This window comes from Orcinus orca, chromosome 15, assembly GCF_937001465.1.
Source record: "Orcinus orca chromosome 15, mOrcOrc1.1, whole genome shotgun sequence".
Classification (NCBI taxonomy): domain Eukaryota; kingdom Metazoa; phylum Chordata; class Mammalia; order Artiodactyla; family Delphinidae; genus Orcinus; species Orcinus orca.
The window spans coordinates 24,574,316-24,594,202 of record NC_064573.1 but is presented as its reverse complement, the minus strand read 5'-3'; the positions used below and the strand labels follow the sequence as shown (position 1 = coordinate 24,594,202).

At 55.6% G+C, this 19,887-nt stretch overlaps 1 protein-coding gene across 6 annotated transcripts in view; it reads left to right on the top strand.

The window, feature by feature from the left end:
* The window catches only part of CTIF (cap binding complex dependent translation initiation factor), a 301,292-nt gene extending 285,699 nt beyond the window's left edge, over positions 1–15,593 (top strand). For 5 of the 6 annotated variants that reach the window (XM_049697879.1, XM_033421376.2, XM_012531707.3 and 2 more), the window contains 2 exons: positions 13,457–13,510; positions 15,238–15,593. In XM_049697879.1, coding sequence (XP_049553836.1) covers positions 13,457–13,510; positions 15,238–15,453 — 270 coding nt within the window. In that variant the 3' untranslated portion in view covers positions 15,454–15,593. Of the gene's footprint in view, positions 1–13,456; positions 14,153–15,237 lie in introns of those variants that run through there. The other variant, XM_033421380.2, reaches the window with a different exon arrangement.
* Positions 15,594–19,887: the final 4,294 nt, after the last annotated feature.

Below are 19,887 nucleotides of genomic sequence, written 5' to 3'. Positions count from 1 at the left end.
AACCAGTGGGTCACCCTCTGTGGCAGTGCCCCTCTCCTGGTCCCCTCTGAGACTGCAGAGAAGTCAGCCCTCTGTCCATACCTACTTCCCCATCTCTTCTTCTTTCTGATTAAATTTCTTTGCCTTCATGAAAGGAAACATCTTGCACCCCCAGGATGCATCCTGTCTTCCCGAGGGGCCCACCGTGCTCTAATGTGTTTAAACCCGGGAGAGGGAGGACGGAAAGGCGATGGGTGTGAAGGGGAGGCCTCGCTCAGGGACTCGGGTGGCTAGACAGCGGCGCGGCCACCCGGGAAAGCTCACCCAGGGGAGGAAGGACTGTTTCGCAAGCGAGGCTGGGCAGGCGCTCTGAGCTGGCCCATCGGCCCTGGCACGCGGCTGGGCCTGTTAGGAAATCCAGGAGCCGCTCTGTCTGCTTTCCAGCAGGCGTCACTTCTCTTTCCACTGCTTTGCTCAATTCACGGCCCGGCTCCAGGGCCAGGCTGGCGGGTGGGCGGGCAGGCTGGGCACCCTCTGCAACAGGCCTGGTGCCCGGAAGTGCCCACTCCTGCCTCGGCCCGTGTTAAGGGTCCCCGGGCCTGGGCTGCAGAACTGCGCTGATCAGGCCGGCCGGCTATCGTGGCCATCTCGGGTGGGAGGGCAGGGTGACTCTCGGGGAAGGATTCCAGACTGTTTCCTTCTCTGTTGAGCTCCAACGCCCTTATCTCCTTTCCTGCCAGGCGGGACTCCTCACTAGTCACACAAAAGAAAACCCCACCCAAGACACACAACCCCGCACAGGCTTGAAGGAGGAGGGCTTGCGTCTGGTTCCGTTCAGGCTACCCGTTTATCAGTCAAGGGAGCAGTAAGTGTACGTTGAGCTCATATCATATATTTGGTCCAGAAGGGGTGGAGGGGCAGGTTGAAGAGATGAGGCCATCCAACAAATGGAGCCACCTTGGAGGCTGCCTGTCAATCAATTGAGATGTTTCTTGGAGGAAAAACAACCCAGGGGAAAGGGGGCAGGCAAAGGACAATTACACAGTTCAGGGGCAATTGGGATAGAGATGGGGGGTCGTTATGGGACTAAGTAGAACAAGGGGTGGGAGACGCGAGTAAGAATAAGCGCACGCTGCACAGCCCCTCGCTCTAGCGTCTTGCAGGCGTGAGTATTACTCCCCCATTCACAGAATATGGGGATACAGGAATAATAACTGGAATAGGGGAATATAGAAAACTGAAGCCCCAGGATGTCAGCTGATTCTGCAGTTTACAAGGATTGTCGCTCTGAGCCCAGGCCGTGCAGCTCCTAACTCTGTCCCAGGCTGGCTGTTGCACCTCAGAAGGGCAGTCTACCCCCAGCACATTCAGACTTGCTGCTGGGCTGCGCTTCCTGGAGGCAGGGGGCTGGCCTAGTTGACCCCTCAAGTTCTCATTCCAAGCTAGCGGCTGCGGCAGCTTCTACTGGCGAGTTGCTATGGGAACTATAACTTTGAATTTCCTGGCTCTGGGGCTGTGAAAATCACAACCTGAACCTTCCATTGATGTGGGTTTCTCGATTAATTTCCTGTTTGATTGTTTACTTTAGAGAGCGGAAAATGCCTTTGCAGGCAGCTACTTCCCTCCACCAGAGGCTTATCACACCCTCCCCCCAAAGCCAGCAAGGTCAAGTCCAGGCCTCAGGTGGGCGGAGGTTGGGGGGCTGCAGAGAGCCAAGGGAAGGGGCCAGGGGCCAGGGGAGGCCCCACTAAGAGCAGAGGGCAGCCCGGGCCGCCCTCCCCTTCCCTGCCCTCTCCTTGTGCCGCCCCGGGGGTCCCAGCCTGGTGGGCGCCGGGAGAGACTTAGTTCAGAGACTGGCCCCGTGAGGGGTGTCTGCCCACTGTCCCAGGCCTCAGGCCTGGGCCCCAGCCAGCCCAAACCCCTCCCCGTGTCTCAGGGAACCATTTGATGCTGAGTCAGACGCAAAATGCAGTCATTCCTTCAGAGGGGCGTCCAGAGGGTGCTGTCAAGGGAGTGACGGTCCCAGGTGCCACCCATTGCCTCCAGGCCAGGCACTCCTGGCCAGGCTCCACCAGAGGAAGCTTGGAGAACAACTGCTTTCCCATCTGCCTCTCCTTCAACTGCTCTCCCCAGGGCCCCGCCAGCAGCCTGTTAACATAATTCCGTCCTGTTCCGGCTCCCATCCTTGGAGAGCGGTTCTCGCTGGCAAGCCCAGGTGAGGCCAGGTGAGGCCCTGCGGCAGGTATCCTGATCTGCAGTGATCACCGCCTCTCGCTGGGAGCAGGGCCGCTTTGCCGCCTTCGGAGCCCTTCTCCTCACCCCACCTGCTGAGCCGCTCAGAGATGGGCAGGAGTACTTACACACCAGGAGGGGAGGTGGAACAGGCCAGAGGTGTACTGACTGGTCGGGTGGTGATGGGAGACGGGGGGCTCCCAGCCCCTCAGTGCCCCTTCCCTTGTCTAGGCGACTCTTATAAGGTACCCTCCTAATCAGGGCACTTTTGAAAGCGAAAGGAATATTACTAATTATTTGGGATGAACACAAGAAGATCCCAGGCAAACTGGGGTGTGTGGTCACCCCCCCTTTTGCTGACCTCTCGCCATTAGTCTTATTTATGTGGGACTTACTCATGGGGCAGCGGTTATGTCCTTTGACTTTGGAGGCGGACTAGACCTGGGTTCCAAAGCCGCTTTTCCATTACCCATGCACTCGTGGGGAGTTCATTTCACTCTCCATGCCTCAGTTTCTACAGTTATACAGTGAGAATAATTACAATGGTATTTAACTCAGATAAACTGGTAAAAGGATAAAATGGATTTTAAAACATGCACAAAGTTCAGAGCTTGGCATCTGGAGTCAGCGCTCCAAAAAATGTAAGCCAGGTACTGACTGAGGACCCGGAAGGTGTGACTCAGCCCTCAGGAGACCCCTCCTGGAAGGTGAAACCTCAGGGCTACCTCAGGCATCTTGTGTTCCCCCTTAAGAGAGATCCATGGACATCAGGGCAGTGAATACAGAAGCGGACAGACAAGGCTTCTAGAAGGAAAGGCAAGGGCCTTAAAGGAGAAGCTGGAAGGTGTTGATAGCAGTCACGACCAACGTCCTTGATGTTTCAGACCCCGACGCAGGGTCCCGGGAGGGACTACGTGAACAGAACTCGCCTCCTGTCCAGGCTACCGGCCAGGGCTTGGCCCCCAAGAGGAGGCATTGGAGCCATGGCCCCATCCTCTGGCTCTGGTGTCTGCAGAAGGATTCAGTGTCTGCTCTGAGCCCCAGATTACGTTTCCACCCCCTGGGGCCAGCTGTGGGATGAAGCATTCCCCCATGTGACATTTACTGTGGCCACTTTGTATGGGCGGTTTGCAAGCTCTGCAGGAAGGAGGCTAATTATTCCCTCCAGGGCGCCTGGTCCACAGTTAGGGTGCCTGCCCGCCTGCCCGTCTTAGTTAGGAGGGCAGACAGCCAGACCACAGGGCACAAGCTTGGACTGAAGTCCAGTTCAGAACCATGAATTTCCTTGACATCTGACCGTAGCTGCCACCCCGGGGCTTCTTATTAGGCTAGTGGAGAAGTGACAGTTGGGGCAAATTCCCCTATCCCCGGGATGTCTGAAACGCAGGCAGTCACAGAATGACGGTAATAAGTAATGAATGTAGAACAACACTAATCTCCTAGTTGCCCAGACAGGCCGGGCAGCGTGAGCATTACACGGGTACCTATCCACAGCCGCACTCGTGCTTCCTGTCCATTTCAGGGGAGTGATAGCCTTTGTCTTATTTAAGGCTAATTCAGGCATCAGTCCTCTCCTCTCTCCCGCACGCTACATGCTCATCTCTGCCCCTGCTCAAGTCTCTCCCACTGTACCGACCATTCCCCTGGACCCTGGGCCAGTCTCTTTCCTAGCATTCTACCCTTCTTCTCTTCCATAGGCAAGTTCCCTGCCCCGCCCCCAAAAAAAGAGAGACGGAGGAGGAAAGGAGAGTGAGAGACAGAGAAGGAAGAACAGAAACCCCCAAAGAAAAAGCAATGGTCAGCTCTTTCTCTCTCCACTTCCTGACCTCGCTCTGTCTCTCCAGCTCCACATTACCCAGGCTTCCACCCACCCCTCCCTGCATGAAGTCATCATGGCAAAGGTCGCCTGTGCTCTCCTAATCACCAAATCCAGGGGGCCCTGGTCATTGTTCATCTCACTTGACCTCTCTGAGCTTTTGACACTGTTGACCTTGTCGACAAGAAGTGACCTTGACTTCTTAGCACTCCCTTGGCTTCCATGACGTCACTTTTTCCTGCTCTGCCTACTTGCCTGACCACCCTCTTCCTCCTTTGGGGGTTCCTCCTCCTCTGCCGCCCTTACGATGTTGCTGTTTCCGGGTTTGGAGCTCTTACCATCTTTTATTCCACGTCATTCCCCAGGTCACACCTGTGGCCTTGACTCACACCTGGGCACTGATAGTCACAGGTGGCCAGTCTCCCACTAGTCTTCGTCCCTGATGGCCCGCAAGGACGGTGGGCTTGGTATTTCTAACACTGAACTCATTCCTTTTTTCCAGAACCAACTCTTCCTGCCTTCCTAACATTGCTGGTGGCTCCCCGGTTTATTCCGCAGACAAGCCCCAAACCCGGGGCTTATCCATCTTCCTCATTGTCCTTTTCCTCATCTTTACTTCTGCCTCCTAAGCTATCTCCTCCCATTGTCCCTGCCCTCACTCGAGCCGCCATAATTTCTCACTGGTCTCCTTGCCTCCAATTCTCCCACCACCCCACCAGCTCCAGTCTACTCTCCACACTGCAAACAGTATCATCCTACTCACCAGTTGAAATTCTTTTCGGAGACTCTGCAGTCCTTTAGGATAAAATCCAAACCCAGTAGCATGGCATCTAGAGCCCTTTAGGCTGTGGCCCTGGCCTTCTGTATCATCATGTGCTCTCTCTCCGCCAGCACCGTATATTTTAGCCTCTTGAAATGCTTGTTATTCACCAGCGCACTCCATTAGTTCACCTTTTTTTTTTTTTTTTGTGCATATGCCATGTGCTGCCGCTTGGGGCACGTGCCTGGCGTGTTCTTCACCGCCACCATTCCGTCCCAGGCTCCAACCCCACATACCTAGCGCAATCTCTCTGTTTTCCCTACTAGACTCTGAGTTACAAGTCTTATTCTCCTTGTTATCCGGGTACTTACACCGTGTTTGGTACATAGTAGGTGTTCCATGAATGTTGTTGAAGGACGGCTGGCTGGTGAGTGGGTGAGAGGGTAGATGGGTAGCTAGGAAGATGGGTGAAAGGATGAGTGGGTAGATGGAAGGCTGGATACGTGATGTGTGGGTGGATAAGAGAATGGATGGCTAAATGGATGCATTGGTGGGTGGATGCATGCATGCATGCGTAGATGGAGAGATGGTGGCCAATGCAGAAAAGAATAGGTAAAATCAGTTCAGTTTTGTGAAGGCCCGGATTGATTATCATCACCAATCAACAAAATTAAGAATTATGGGGCTTCCCTGGTGGCGCAGTGGTTGAGAGTCCGCCTGCCGATGCAGGGGACACGGGTTCGTGCCCCGGTCCAGGAAGATCCCACATGCCGCGGAGCGGCTGGGCCCGTGAGCCATGGCCGCTGAGCCTGCGCATCCGGAGCCTGTGCTCTGCAACGGGAGAGGCCACAGCAGTGAGAGGCCCGCGTACCGCAAAAAAAAAAAAAAGAATTATGAGCTCCAACCAGCAAAGTAAGAATTAGCTAATGTGGGAGAAATTAAAGTAATTCCCCAAGGAAAAGGATGCTGACCCAGGGCTTCTAAGCACTTTCTAGTTCTTCCCAGACTTACTGTCTGTCTGGCTTGTGTAAGTAAGTCATGAACTACTGAGCCTCGGTTTCTCTGTCTATTAAGCAGAGATAATAATGCCTGTGTCCTTTCCCTGTCTCCACAAGAGTGTCACCGGGATAAATGGGATGGTACATTACAAAGTGGGTCGAGATCTTCAGGAAAGATACATGTTTATGAAGATATACATTTAATAACAATAATAACACCTTGCATTTGAATCAAGCTTTGCACTTTTCAGAACTCTTTCACATGCATTATCTCCACTGACTCTCAAAACAATTCTAGGCAAGTATTATTCCCATTCTCAAGTGAGGAAACTGAAGTGCAGAGTGACTAAGTGGCATGCCCGGAGTTACTCTTAGTGAATAGAAGCCAAACCTTCTGCACGTTTTTTTTGTTTTGTTTTGTTTTTATTTATTTTATTTATTTATTTTTGGCTGCGTTGGGTCTTCATTGCTGCACGTGTGGGCTTTCTCTAGTTGCGGAGAGCGGGGGCTACTCTTCGTTGAGGTGCACGCAGGCTTCAGTAGATGTGCTCGCGGGCTCTAGAGCGCAGGCGCACGGGCAGTTGCTCCGCGGCATGTGGAATCTTCCCGGACCAGGGCTCGAACCCATGTCCCCTACATTGGCAGGCGGATTTTTAACCACTGTGCCACCAGGGAAGCCCCCCTTCTGCATGTTTTTGATGACAGCCTCTTGTGGCTAGATTATCTACTTCCCTGCCTCCCTGAAGAGACCCAGATGTAATTGACCCTCTTCTTGAAGATTCAAGGTCAATATGAGGAGCCGTCCTCTAGACTCAGCTGTAGATGCCGGTCCAGGTCCGCCAGAGGCACAGGGTGGAGATGCCCTGACTCAAACCTGAGGGCCCTCCTGAGATGCAGGTGGCCCTGTGCAGCTCCTCGCCCCGGCCACCATTCTAGAGCACGTGCCACGCATCGGGGCCATCTCCTCTGGCTCTGCCTCATTCTTCTGCCTCTCCCCATCTCTCCACCGTCAAGGCTTGTGCCCATCACTGTGGCTTCCTCAGCCCCTGGAGACCTGCACCTCCCACTCTTGCTTCTTCTTTTTCTCTCTCCTCTTCCCACTACTTCTTCCATGCTTGCAGGGTATCCTGCCACTGCCCTTCTGTAGGCCCAGCCAGCCAGTCAGAGCTCTGGGTTTGTTCCCCAGCAAACCAGCCAATCACACACACTCTGAAATCTCCTCATTTTTGCTCCTTTGTTGCTGTTCCCAGCCTACCCTTGACTACCTTTAAAAGAGGGGCTCCAGGGGCTTCCCTGGTGGCGCAGTGGTTGAGAGTCTGCCTGCTGATGCAGGGGACATGGGTTCGTGCCTCGGTCCGGGAGGATCCCACATGCCGCGGAGCAGCTGGGCCCGTGAGCCATGACCGCTGAGCCTGCGCGTCCGGAGCCTGTGCTCCGCAATGGGAGAGGCCGCAACACTGAGAGGCCCGCGTACCGCAAATAAATAAATAAATAAAATACAGTATAAAAAAAAAAAAAAAAAAAGAGGGGCTCCTGCAGGTGGGGACTGGCTGAGCTTTTACTGGGGCTGCATTAGGCTGTCTGGGTTTGTTCTACCAGGGTTGGAACCAAGCTGTGGGTGAGCTGAGGTGGTTGGGGGAGCTTGGGTGGTGGGGGGGGGGGGGGCTAGAAGAAATTGTGATCTCCAGCACTCGCTCCCCTCCCGCACAGGAAGACGGCCCCAGGGTCCCTCCATCAGCACCCTCTTTCCCTCCGCACAGGGTGGCATCCTAAGCAACCAGCCTGGCTGCACTGAGGGCACCCCTTGGGCGGCATGGCCCTGCCCTGGCTTCCTTCCCCCAGGGACTCCGAGGTGCTCCCACCAGGCTCCTTTCTCCCTCTGCTGTCCAGCCGCCCACAGCCTGACTCGAAGCACCTTGGCCTCTCCCCGAGGGAGGATATGAAGGGTGTGCCCACAACAAGTCTCCGGCAGAGACAATAGGACAGGAATGCATTAGCTTCCGAACAAACACTGTGTGGGCTCGCACAATTGCCTTGGATTCTCGTCCAAGAAACACATTTCGCTGTTCCAGGGTGCCTGCCCCGGCCCGCCCACACTCCTTTCTGTGCCAGAGACTTTGATGAGTGGGCTGCTCCTCCCCCACCCCCGGGGCCTTCAGCCCCCAGGTCTGCAGCCCTGTCTCCTCCATCCCTACAGCTTTTCTTCCAACGAGCGATAGCAGAGAAAGGGGACAGTCCTGTCCAGGCAGAGAATGACCTGCCCACCAAAGAGTACCTGCTCCCTGCCACTGCTTTTAAACCATTTTTAAATCGTGGTTTTAAAAAAAGCAAGCATAAGATTGACCATTTTAGCCATTTTAAAGTGGACAGTTCGGTGGCGTTAAGCACATTCACATCGTTGTGCGACCATCACCACCATCCGTCTCCAGAACTTTTCCATCTTGCAAAACTGAAACTCTGTCCCCATTAAACACTAACTCCCTAGTCCCTCTTCCTCAGCCCCTGACAACCACCATTCTACTTTCTGTCTCTATGAATTTGTTCCAGGTCCCTCATATAAGTGGAATCCTACAATACTTGTCCTTTTGCAACGGGCTTATTTCACTCAGCATAAGGTCTTCAAGGTCCGTCCATGTCGCAGCACGTGATAGGATTTCCTTCCTTTTTAAGGCTGAATGACATTCCGTTGTATGGATGGACCACACTTGGTTTATCCATTCATCCATCAGTGGACACTTGGGTTGCTCCCACCCCTTGCCCGTTGTGAACACGGGTGGACAAGAATCTGTTCAAGTTGCCACTACTTTTTGAGAGTTGCTTGGAGTTAAATGAAGCATTGTGTCCAGAAGACCCCAAATAGAACACGCATAAACAACAGAGTTGGCCCCCTCAGTGTACCAGCAGGGATTCATTTGTCCAGAAACTAGCTGTGTTTTAGGAAAGCAAGCCATGAAGAAATGGAACACAAAACAGGTAAGTTTTGGCCAAGACAGAAAAGAGTGGAAAGGTCTTGCCCTTGGACACTGCCCACAAAGAGCGAGACAAGGACGGATCCCTGAGAAGCCGTTGATCACCCAGAGGCACTGGAGCCTCTCAGAGTGACACCGACAGGGGTCCTGGGGAGGGAGCCCCGTAGCGTGTGTCAAGTGCTCCCCCGGGGTAAGGCCAGCCGGCCTCTCGTTCCACCACACAGAGCAGCAGGGTGGGACTTCCCAGCTGTGATGATGGGGGCTGAGGGGACGTTCTCTCTGCAGCCCTTCAGCTCTAAGCCTCCAAGGGTCCGCCCTCAAAAGCTGGCAACGGACAGGCCGAGATAGCGTTTGGGGGAGAGTAGGACGTGGTCCCGAACTCTGCATCCCAGCAACGGCAGAGGAAAAGTACAGTGAAAGCCTGTCAGTCCTCCCCCACTTCCTTGAGAAAACCCAGCAGGCCGTTTGCGAGAGGGCCTATCACTCGATGTGATTCTTGGCTAGCACAGACTTTCCCAAACAACCAGTGAAAGATAAGGTGGGAGGAGAGGCTCTGGGGTGAGAGCCTGCCCACAGCCCTGCCTGAGAGTCCCCACCCTGAGTCTGTCCCCTCAGAGCCCAGAGCCCCCCAGGGAGGGAGCAGGCCTGCAGGGGTTTGGGTGTGCAGAAGGGAGGAGGTAGTCCAGTCACTAAGATGTGGAAAAGGAAGGAAGAACGGGAAGCCCTGGACCGGCTCTGCAGTTCTGAACCATCACCGGGGAGCAGACGGAGGACAGGCGGGCCTCGGGCCATAGAAGGAAAGAGGAGACACCTGCTCATCTGGGCGAAGTGCTGGCAGAAGCATGAGGCTCCACGAGGCTGTCCACGCAGTGCGGGCAGAAGTCGGAGGGGCCACTTGGAGGGAGAAACAGTCACATTTCAGAGCATCTAGTACTTGTCCGGCCCTGGCTGTTCATAGAATTTCCCATCATGTTACCTCCCATGTCTCAAAGCCCCAGGACCCCTAAGAAGCTGGTCTCAGAACGGAACATGATCCCAGGTTCATCTCAATTTCCCATGACAGTCACTACTAGCACCTACTGTGTGTCAGCCAACGTGCCGGGTGCACCCAGAGTGGGACCCCTTCCTTCCTTCCCATAAGCTCCCAGTTCTGCCTGCCCCCTCGTCCCCAAATGGCTGCCACCACCCACTCTGTCTCTGGGAGTTCCCTTCCCACCAGATACCCCACTTTCCCCCTTTCTTGTGATTTCTACCAGCAATTTTTATTTTAAGGTTTCTCTTCCTGCTAAGCACTATGGGAAATCTATGCAGGAACAAAGTTACCATCAGAAAGAAGTCCCAACAAACCTCACAGGGTTCTCTTAATATTTGTCCTCATGTTCTGTGCAGAGTCAGTGGGGCTACGCCCACCTTCCCCCCGAGACAGTCAGGGCCCTCCAAGTCCTGGAACCAGCCCCTCCCAGAGCAGGCTGGGTCGGATGCTGGAACCAACCCGTGGTCCCAGTACCCATGACGCGGTACGCCTGCTGCAAGGTGAGTCACCTCCCCCCAGCTTTTTCCAGAACCTGCTTCCAGGGTTTTCTAGATGAGAGAGGTCCTTCCTAGTGTGACCCCCAGAATTCCCCCAGACACTGACTCAGTGGAAGCTTCCCTTGGCTCCCCTTGAGGGGCTGCAGCCCTGCGGGGCAAGAAAACCCCAGAAGCAGACGCCGGCATGGGGAGGAGGGTGGACAGCTGTGTGCTGCAGAGTATTCCTCTGTGCAAATGTATCATCATAATTTAACCAGTCCCCTTGTTGGTAGCCATTCAAGCTATTTGCAAAAGTGCAGCAAAAACCTTATATGCATGTCATGGTGCATATGTGGGCAGCGGGGGGCACGTGTGGAATAAATTCCTGGAAGTAGTATCGCCGCTCAGAGGGTTTGTACACTTGCAGTGTTGATAGCTATCACCAAATTGCCGTTTAGAGAGTCACACCAACTTCTGTTTCCACACACGCTGTACGTTTGCAGACACACTGATGATAATTTTGTGCTGTGTCTGCTCTGACAGGAGAAGCCTGTGGGGTGGAGGTATCCAAGTCCCGCTCACTGTCGCCTTTTCAGGCGCATGCACTGGGGTGAGTTGCCCTGGGGCTGCGGCTCAAGGTCAGTCCCTCCTCACTCGCAGACCCTCCCAGCTGGGTGGGTTTTCTCCCTGCTACTCAAGGCATATTTGTTAGCAAATACTTCCAGGTGCTTACTACGTGCCAGACACGGTGCCAGGTTTCGGGAAGAGAATGGACCAAACAGGCCTTGCCCTCCTGGAGCTTGCCTTCCCCTGGGGGAGACAGCAGACAAACAAATAGATCGTATGTCAGGGGTGAGAGAGGCTGTGGAGAGAAGTAAGTCAGGAGGTGAACGGCGGGATCACTTACACGCGGGCCGGTCAGGGAATCCCTGGCGGATGAGGTGATGTCGGGGCAGAGCCCTGAGTAAACTGAGGAAGGAAGGTCTTCAGACAGGTGGTGGCTGAGAATTCCTGGCTGACAAGAGCACAGAGGCCCAGAGTCAGAAGTGTGTCCTTGGGCAGAGCGTGCCCACCAATGGCCGTCAACGCCTGTCACTGCATGGCCGACACTGTTACCTTCCCCGGGTGGTCCCTTGCTCTCCACCAGCTCATCTTTTGAGCAGCCTGAGACCTACCTCTGCTCCTTCATCCCCAAATGATTTCTTTTTCGGTGTGTCTACTGTGGGATCAGTTAGTGCCCAGCCCTGCCGAGATACGAAGAGGAAGGAGGTCTGGTCCCTGAGAGCATCTCTGGGCACAGCATCCCACACTGATCTGGCCCCTGGACTCATCTGACATTTAATACATACATCTTCAGCCCCCCTGATGTGACCGCTCACGGCTTCTGCTGGGGGAGACCCTGGGCAATATGACAGGAGGAGGGGGAAGTTAAGGAGAGTGTGTGGAATTTGGATCTCGAGTCTGCAGTGAGAACAGTCCCCAGGGTTGTGTGTGATTTCACCCTCCTTGAACGCGTCATGCCCAGATCAGAAACCTTGACTCCAGTTCTCGGTTAGTGGACAAGGAAGCTGACCCTAAAAATGCCTTCCTCTTGTGCTCTCTCCTTACCCTCCGCCCTTCCTTTAAAACAAAAAACAAAAACAATGCATAAATCACATCGACCCACATTTATCGAATCCCTACTGTTGCCAGGAGCTGTGCTAGGTGTTAAAGGGCAGCAGAGATGAACGTCACACTGCCCTGCCTTCAGGAGGCCACAGTTCACACTGGAAGATGTCTTGCCACTTGTGTGGAATGCTGAGTGGTGGGAAAGCCAGGGGTGCTCGGGAGTGAGAAACAGGGGCGGGCACCATGGGCTGGAGTGATCCAGAAGTCTCCAAGGAAAGCTGGAAAGTGACCTGGGAAAAAATGGGGGGAAAAAGGCAGAAAATAACAGATATTGGTGATGCTGTGGAAAAATCAGAACCCTAGGCACTGCCGGAGGGAATGAAAAATGGCACAGCCACCGTAGAAAAGTTTATCGGGTCCTCAAACCGCTAAATGTGGAGTTACCACATGACCCAGCAATTCCACTCCTAGGTGCGTACCCAAGAGAGATGAAAACCCATGTCCACACAAAAACTCGTTCACAAGTGTTCATAGCTGCCTTGTTCACAACAGCCAGAAAGTGGAGACAGCCCAAATGTCTATCCACTGATGAGTAGATAAACAAAACGTGGTGTATCACAGTGGAATATCTTCCAGCCCCAATAAGGAATGAAGAACTGACACAGTCTACAACATGGATGAACCTTAAAAACATTATAAGTGGAAGAAGCCATTCACAAAAAAATCACGTGTTATATGATTCCATTGTATAAAATGTCCAGAATAGGTAAATCTATAGAGATTAAGCGGTTAGGGGTTGTCAGGGGCGGGGGTGGCGGGGGAAAGGGGACTGACCGCTAATGGGTACAGGTTTCTTTTGGGAGCCATGAAATGAAAATATTCTAGAGTTAGTAGTGATGGTCGCACAACCTTGTGAATCTAAAAGTCACTGAATTGTATGCTTAAAAATGGTAAACTTGATGTTACATGAGTTATGTCTCAATTTAGAGAGAGAGGGAGAGAGACTGAATGAATGAAATGCAGCACATAGAGGAAAGCCCGGACGGGGGGTGGCCAGTCCCCGTGCTGAGCCTTCCGGCCGTGGCCTTGGTCAGGAAGCAATTCCAGCCTCTGGAACAGTCTGCATGGCTTTGCAGGCTCACATTCCTGGGCCCGTGGAGAAGACTGCTGTGATTTCTGCAAGTCCTCCTATAGCCAGGGCCCAGGAGCACCTGAGACCATGGTTGAGCCCCTCTCACTAATCAGGAAATCTACGTGAATTTCATTTTTGCTGACCAGCTGCTCATAGCTGATGATCCCAGCATGCTTGCCGCTGCCTTCAAACCCACCTGCGGCCTTGCTCTGCCGTGGCCTCTAGTCAAGCCTTCTGACCTGGCCGGGATGCCCACGCTCCGTGACTACGGCGGTCCTCTAGCTGCTTAGATCCCGTCAGAGAAATCACTGCTTCCTGGGGCAGTGCCCCTGCTGCCCACCGTCCTTTGTGGGCTGCCTCTCTGGCCCGCCCCTTGGAGATGCTTGTTCTGGGCTGCAGGGGGCTGAGAGCAGTGCACCAGCCTAAGCGTAATTCTCTGCCGCTCTCTTCCAGCTCTTGCAATCTCAGGATGTGAAGGAAGATGCCGTCCTGTGCTGCTCAATGGAGGTAAGCAGCGTGGCTTAGACACCTCCCACCTCAGACCCTGTGCGTCCCTCTCGCCTTAACAGTTATGGGGGCTCAAGGACCACTGGAGGCATCCACGGGTCCAGGGCGTGTCGAGCGGGGCTGGTGGCGGACGGCTTCCTGAGTGGATGTGGACTTCTGCTGGAGGAGAGGGAACTGCCGGCTCTCTGGCGGGAAGGATGGAGGGCTAGCATCGTCCACTCTCCCTCTGCCCCCAAGACCACCTCCTCCTCGGCCAGGTGCACCACATAAATGACTTAGGAGATTTTAGGTGATGCCCTGCCCCCACATATCTCCTTTGGCTTCAGTGGTGTGGGGTTTGGGGGGAGGTGCTGAGGCTTGAACCCCCAGGTCAGCACTGTCCACTTCCAAGCAGCCCCCATGAGGTCCCACTCCTGTTCCCAAGGTGTGGCCTCTGCTCTCCGGGATCTTCCTTCAGACACTTGGCTTTGGCCCAGTTACAGGGACAAAGCTGTACCTTCAGAAAACAGTCCAAGGGGAATCCCTGGTGGCCCAGTGGTTAGGACTCCGCGCTTCCTCTGCTGAGGGCACGGGTTCGATCCCTGGTCGAGGAACTAAGATCCTGCAAGCCGCACGGCGTGGCCAAAAAAAAAAAAAAGAAAACAGCCCAGGGACATTCAGAGTGGAGCGTGGTGAGGAGAGGGGCTTCCAGGGCCCACACCCAGGGCACGCCGGGGCTCCAGGCAGGGGAGATAGGAGGGGAGGAGAAAGCATGGTCCCTGCCTCCAGACAGCTTGTGGTCTGGCTAGAGATAGAGACCTCTGTCACATGCACAGAGTGGATGGGACGGTGTAGAGAATAAATATGGGTACAGAGCATGCATCCCTGAGGAGTTAGGAGAGAGGTCAGAGTGGGCCAGAAAGGTCAGGGAAGGTTTCGTGAAGAAGGCAGAGCCTTGAAAAAGCGGGTGGGCTGAGGCTGGAGGTGGGGCAGAGATGGGGACTTAGATTATAGGGAGAGGAGCTGCACGGGCTGCCGGCCGAGGGTGCGCTGATCCGGAGGATCGGGGCTCCTTCTTCCTAAGGGGGCTGTTCGAGATGACCAGGGGCCTCTCTTGGGGGCAGGCCCTCTGGCTGGCCTTCTGCCCCAGTTCATATTTCTCTCCTCCCCTTCGTGTCACAAGTGTGGGCAGGGGTCAGTTCTGGGGGTATGTAGGTGCGATTGGGGGCAGAAGAGAAGGAAAGAGAGAAACAAGAGACCTCATCCCTGCTCTCGGGTTCCACACGGACACATGCAGGTAATAATGACCAAGTTCGTTTCCAGAGAGACATCCCAGCAAGTGAAAATTGACACGGTGCCACCTGGTCACTCTTGAAGGAAGCAGGTCACACGGCCATTGAGGTTGTGGGCGATAGTCCAAGAAGGCTTCCTGTAGGAGGGGAGGCAAGTGGATGAAGGGAGAAGCAGCGTGTTCCTGGTGAGGACTCTTGGCAGCCCTGGGCAGCAGGCAATATTCTGACCCCTCTTATTCCTCCGGCAGATTGGGTATTAAATGTGGGCTCTCGCATTGGCTGTGTCCACCCTCCACACTCTCCATCCTTCTGCCCTGTGGCATAGAGGCCTGGGCCTGCACCTTCCTGGGATAATCCAGCTATTTCCCGTTCCTGCCCCCAGCACCCCTAACCAAGGTGGGTCAGGAGCCCTTTCAGGGCCCAGCTCACGTCCTAACCCCACTTCTCTGCCCACAGCTGCAGAGCACAGGCCGACTGCTGGAGGAGCAGCTGCCCGAGATGATGGCGGAGCTCCTGGCCAGTGCCCGCGACAAGATGCTGTGCCCCTCAGAGTCGATGCTGACCCGGTCCCTGCTGCTGGAGGTCATCGAGCTCCATGCCAACAGCTGGAACCCTCTGACGCCCCCCATCACACAGTACTACAACAGAACCATCCAGAAACTGACAGCCTGACAGCCAGGGGGCCTGGCGGGTGGCCCGAGGGCAGCTGGGGCCCTGGTGCACAGAGCCAGATGGACAGGCGGGAGGACAGGGGTGGCCCTGCCGGCAGAAAGAAATGGGGAGGAAGGCAAGCAGAGCCGGCGGCCAGTATGGAGCCAGACGGGGAAGGGACCAAAGCCCTAGGAGGAGCGCCCCCCTACCCGAGCCCCCCAGCCCGAGCATGCGGCCGCTCACACCAGTAAGGGGAGCATGTTTCTTCCTCGCGGTGGCCTGGCCCTCCCCCCCTCACTTCCACTCCTCCCCACCCCCTCCCATGCAACATGTCCCCAGCAGGGCTGTGTGCAAGGGCTTCATCTCTGTGACTCCTCAGAGGCCTTGGCAGCCTGCACGCAGGGTACAGCTTGGGTCAGAAAGGACCTCAGAAGGCTGAAAAAGTGGGTCGGAGACGGGCTTGCATTGTTCCCGCATGCTGTCAGCCGCAGTCGCCAACTGGCAGCAGGCGACGTGTAGCAGATGTCCGGGAGTACAAAGGCAGGCACGGTCCCCACCAGCCGCCCGCAATTGACGGCCTTTGTCCTTACGGCCGAGCGGGGGACAGAGGCGTCTCCTCTAACCTTCATGCTCCACCCTCCCCACATCCAGCCTCCTCCCTTCAGCCCCCAAGCTGCAGGCCCAGGGGGCCGGGGGCGGGCCTGGGGCCTGGAGGAGAGATGGAGTTTTTCCTTCTACTTGCACTCTTTTGTTTCATTGTGTTTTATTTTTTCAAAAGTCAGCTGCTTTGAAGTCTCCTCTCTCAACGCAAAGGGCCCGCAATGTGATCACACAGTCAGCACCGCGAGGACCCCCTGATGAGAGGGAGATCAAACCCGGCCCCCTCTGGAAGGATTCTAGCCACAGACAGCTTGCCAGTAGCCAATTAGGGTAACTGGAAACTTCTGCCCCGGCAGGGGAACCCGCTGGAACCCTGTGCCCCTCAGGCCACGGCTTCCAGTACCTCTGTTCTCTCTTTTTCCAGCTTCCTCCCTCAAAGGGCTGATACTGTCGCTGCTGGGAAAGCATTAAACCCGTCCTGCCCCGGGGCCTTATAGTGAACCGGGCTCAGAACGAGGCTGGCGAATTAAAACCAAAACGCCCCCGGTGATACTTCCCCGCTCCACACACAGGTCTTGTCCCAAGCTCTCGCTGGAGGGAGAATGGGGGGACCCCGCAGGGCTCCCCAGGGCTAGCTAAACGAGCTGTGCCAGTGCCCTAGCCCATAGCCACGGTCTGTGCCCCGGGAGGGCTGTGGCACTGCAGCCCCAGGGCTGTCGGGAAGGGGTGAATTCATTGAGTCGTGGGGACCATCAGGGGACCCAGCAAGCCACTAGCTTTCCAGGCTGGGAACAAGTCTGGGGGTTCTTGGAGGGGCCAAGTCCTGGGAGCAGCTCCTTCTCTGATGGCTGGAAAGGAGGATGCGTGTTGGGCCCTGGGAGGCTGGCTTCGGGTTGTCACGCGTCCACACGGCCCATCTCCTGGTCCGGAGCCCACGCTTTGATGAGCCCCTGCAAAGCGACCTCAGAGCCCAGCAGCTCCCTCACTTGCTCCTTGTTGAGGCCAGTCCTTCTCTGGGTCACCTTGGAGGCCCACTGGTTGCCTGGTCCAGTCAGGCTGGAGGAAATCCCCTTTGTTGAGTCTCGGAGAGGAGGCAGGTGGCGTGGGGAGCAGCTTCCTCCGTACTTCCTGGCTTTCCCCACCAGCCACCACCTGCCTGCAGAAAGAGCCTGTTGGGGACAAGGCATGGGGGCCCGGTTTACCCGGAGTGGGTCGGTCACCTCTGCCAAGGAGCCCGCGCTGGCCCTGGCCTCCGCCTTCGCCCTCCCGGCCCCTTCCTCCCAAGCTTCTCCTCACTGCCTTTCCTCCTCAGCCTACACCTCTGGCTCAGCCTGGGACCCAGAGACCCCAGAGGCCCCACAGGAGGCCTTGAGAGAAGAGCCGGGTTGATGTTAGGATGCTCAGAGAGGGCACCAGGGAAATCATGGTCCCGAGGAGTCGGCGGCCGAGGCCGGGCCAGCAGCCACGCCCTGGCAGCCCTCAGAGAGCCGCACCTGGGCTGACATGGGCCCTGCTTCCCTCCAGTGGGGTGTGTGTGTGTGTGTGTGTGTGTGTGCGCGCGCGCGTGTGTGTGTGTGCGTGCGCGCGGGCATGCACGAGCACATCTACTGAGAATGAAGCAGGGCCCTGGAAGAAGAGAGAAGGCCTGCGAGTGAGGTCGAAAGTCGAGGAGGCAGGGGAGTGGGTCTCCCACCCCTACCTTGGGCTCAGAGAGCGAGCTTTATGAAGGGGCCCCAGATACCACGGGCTCAGGGAGCTGACGTCCCCTGGAAAGCCGAGCGAGTAGCGTGTCGGGCACTGTGCGCTTAATGCCCTTCCTCCTAACAGCCTTCCTCGGTGGTCTTGCCTCACGGCCAACCCCTCCTTGACTGTTAGGACCAGAGTGGGAAGAAGCGAGGTATAAATATGTAAACATATATAAATATATTTTTAATTACGTGTCGCGTCACCGTGGCTCCAGACAGACGGCTTGCCTAGTATATCCCACTGCTTGAAAGCGCTTCCTAGCCGATCCGGATAACAAGTGAAGCTGTTTTTCTAAATATGGGTTGCTGCTACTTCTTCAGACATGGAAGGAAAACATTAAAAAAAAAAAATTTTTTTAAGGAAATAAGAGTAAAGCCTAAAATCTGAGACACTGAGGCAGCTTCCCACGGGAGACTACTCAGACAGGAACTGGGGGGCAGAGGCGGGCGCCCCCAGACCTCCGCCCCCTCCCCAGGCCAGATCTCCCCTGCTGAGTGAGGGAGGCCGTATCCAAGTTGACCTCTGAATGTATTTGATGGGAGGCTAAACTGGATATTGCGTTTCTAATGCTTGCATGGCTCTCCCTCCTCGCCTGTGGCTTCCTTGGCACAGAGGAGGCAAAGTCCAGCCGTCTGATGCGGGTCCTGTCTCGGTCTCTCCCCCGACAGTCAAGACGAGGTAGTCATTGTTTTCCTCTCAGGCAGCTGGCCTGTTCCTGCTCCCATGGCCTTGTGGCTTTGCCTAAGCTCTGGGACCGCAGCCCCAAGAAGGCCCCCAGCCTCCCCTGCACAAGGCGGGACCCCACCATCCTCCACAAGAGTCTGCACCCCCCCAAACCCACTTTCGTCTGCTCGTCCTTCCTTAACCAGTCTGTACACCTTTAAAGTTTGGGGATCGTCCTGTCCATCCATGTAAATGTAAATGTTGGCCGAGTCGGTATTTATTCTAATTTTTATTTTATTTTATTTTCTCTGAGGGATGGGGAGGGGGGTGTGGGAAACGTACCACTGATCACGCCCTGGGCAGCTGCAGGGGCGGGGGCCCAGACAGCCAGGCCGCCGCAAGGGCAGCCCCACGGGGCTGCCCAGACGCCAAGCCCCAGTCTCTTATCTGGCATCAGAAGCCGGCCAGTGTTCCTCGTCCAACAGCCTGTCCGGCCTGCCCGTAGAGTCCTGTCCCTCAGCTGCCGGCACTCCGTTGGGAAACCTCAGGCTGAGCCTTTGAGGCTGCAGATGAGAGAAATGGCAACTTTCCTCTGCTCGGGACACTTGCACAGAAGGGCTGCCCGCTTCGCCTGAGCCAGCTGGGAGCCTGGTGACGGGTCCTACCTCCCCGGAGCAGGGGCCTGGGGCTTCCCGCCAAAGCTGCAGCAGAACCCTGCTCACGCGACCACCTTCCCTCCCTCGGTATGTCCTGCTTTCCAGCTGAACCCAAACTACAAGTGGGTTTAAAAAATAAACCACACCAAAAACAAAAATGCCCTGCATCTGTGTTCTTTGTGTGTTTGGCAAAGGAAATCTCTCCCAAAGGCTTTTGTGCCTCAGCAGGTGCTGGCAGAGGCCTCAGAGGAGCCCCCACCCAGGTGAGCTAGTGAGAAGATTCCCCACAGTTGGGCCACTGTGGGGAGGGGGCGCCTGGGGGCTGGGGAGGGTTGGGGAGGAGCGGTCCAGGATACCATGGGTGAAGGAGACATAGACCCCCTTTCTCCCAAGCTTGGGAACTGTGGCCTGTCCAAGGTGGGAAGATTGAGCCAGTCCTGCGCAAAATCACTTTTCCGCTAAAGATTGAGTTGGCTGCGTGCTTCACCACTCCACTCCCCAAACCTACCCCTCCCACGAAACAGTCACTGTGACATCTAGCAATGACCCGTTTTAAAAAGACTGAGACTTGGGCCTAGCCTAACAGCCTCTAAAAGTCAGCAGCAAGTGGCTGTCCTGTCCCCGTGAGTCAAATCAGTCTTTCATCGAAGGGTCCCAAATCCCTTCCATGGCAAGACACTGGGGACACTGCCTCCTGGTAACAGGTCCCCCTTGGGGATTCTTTCTGGCTGGAACTTGCCAGGCTTTCAGTTCCTCAGAGTGGCAACCAGAACATCCCCACCCTTCGTAC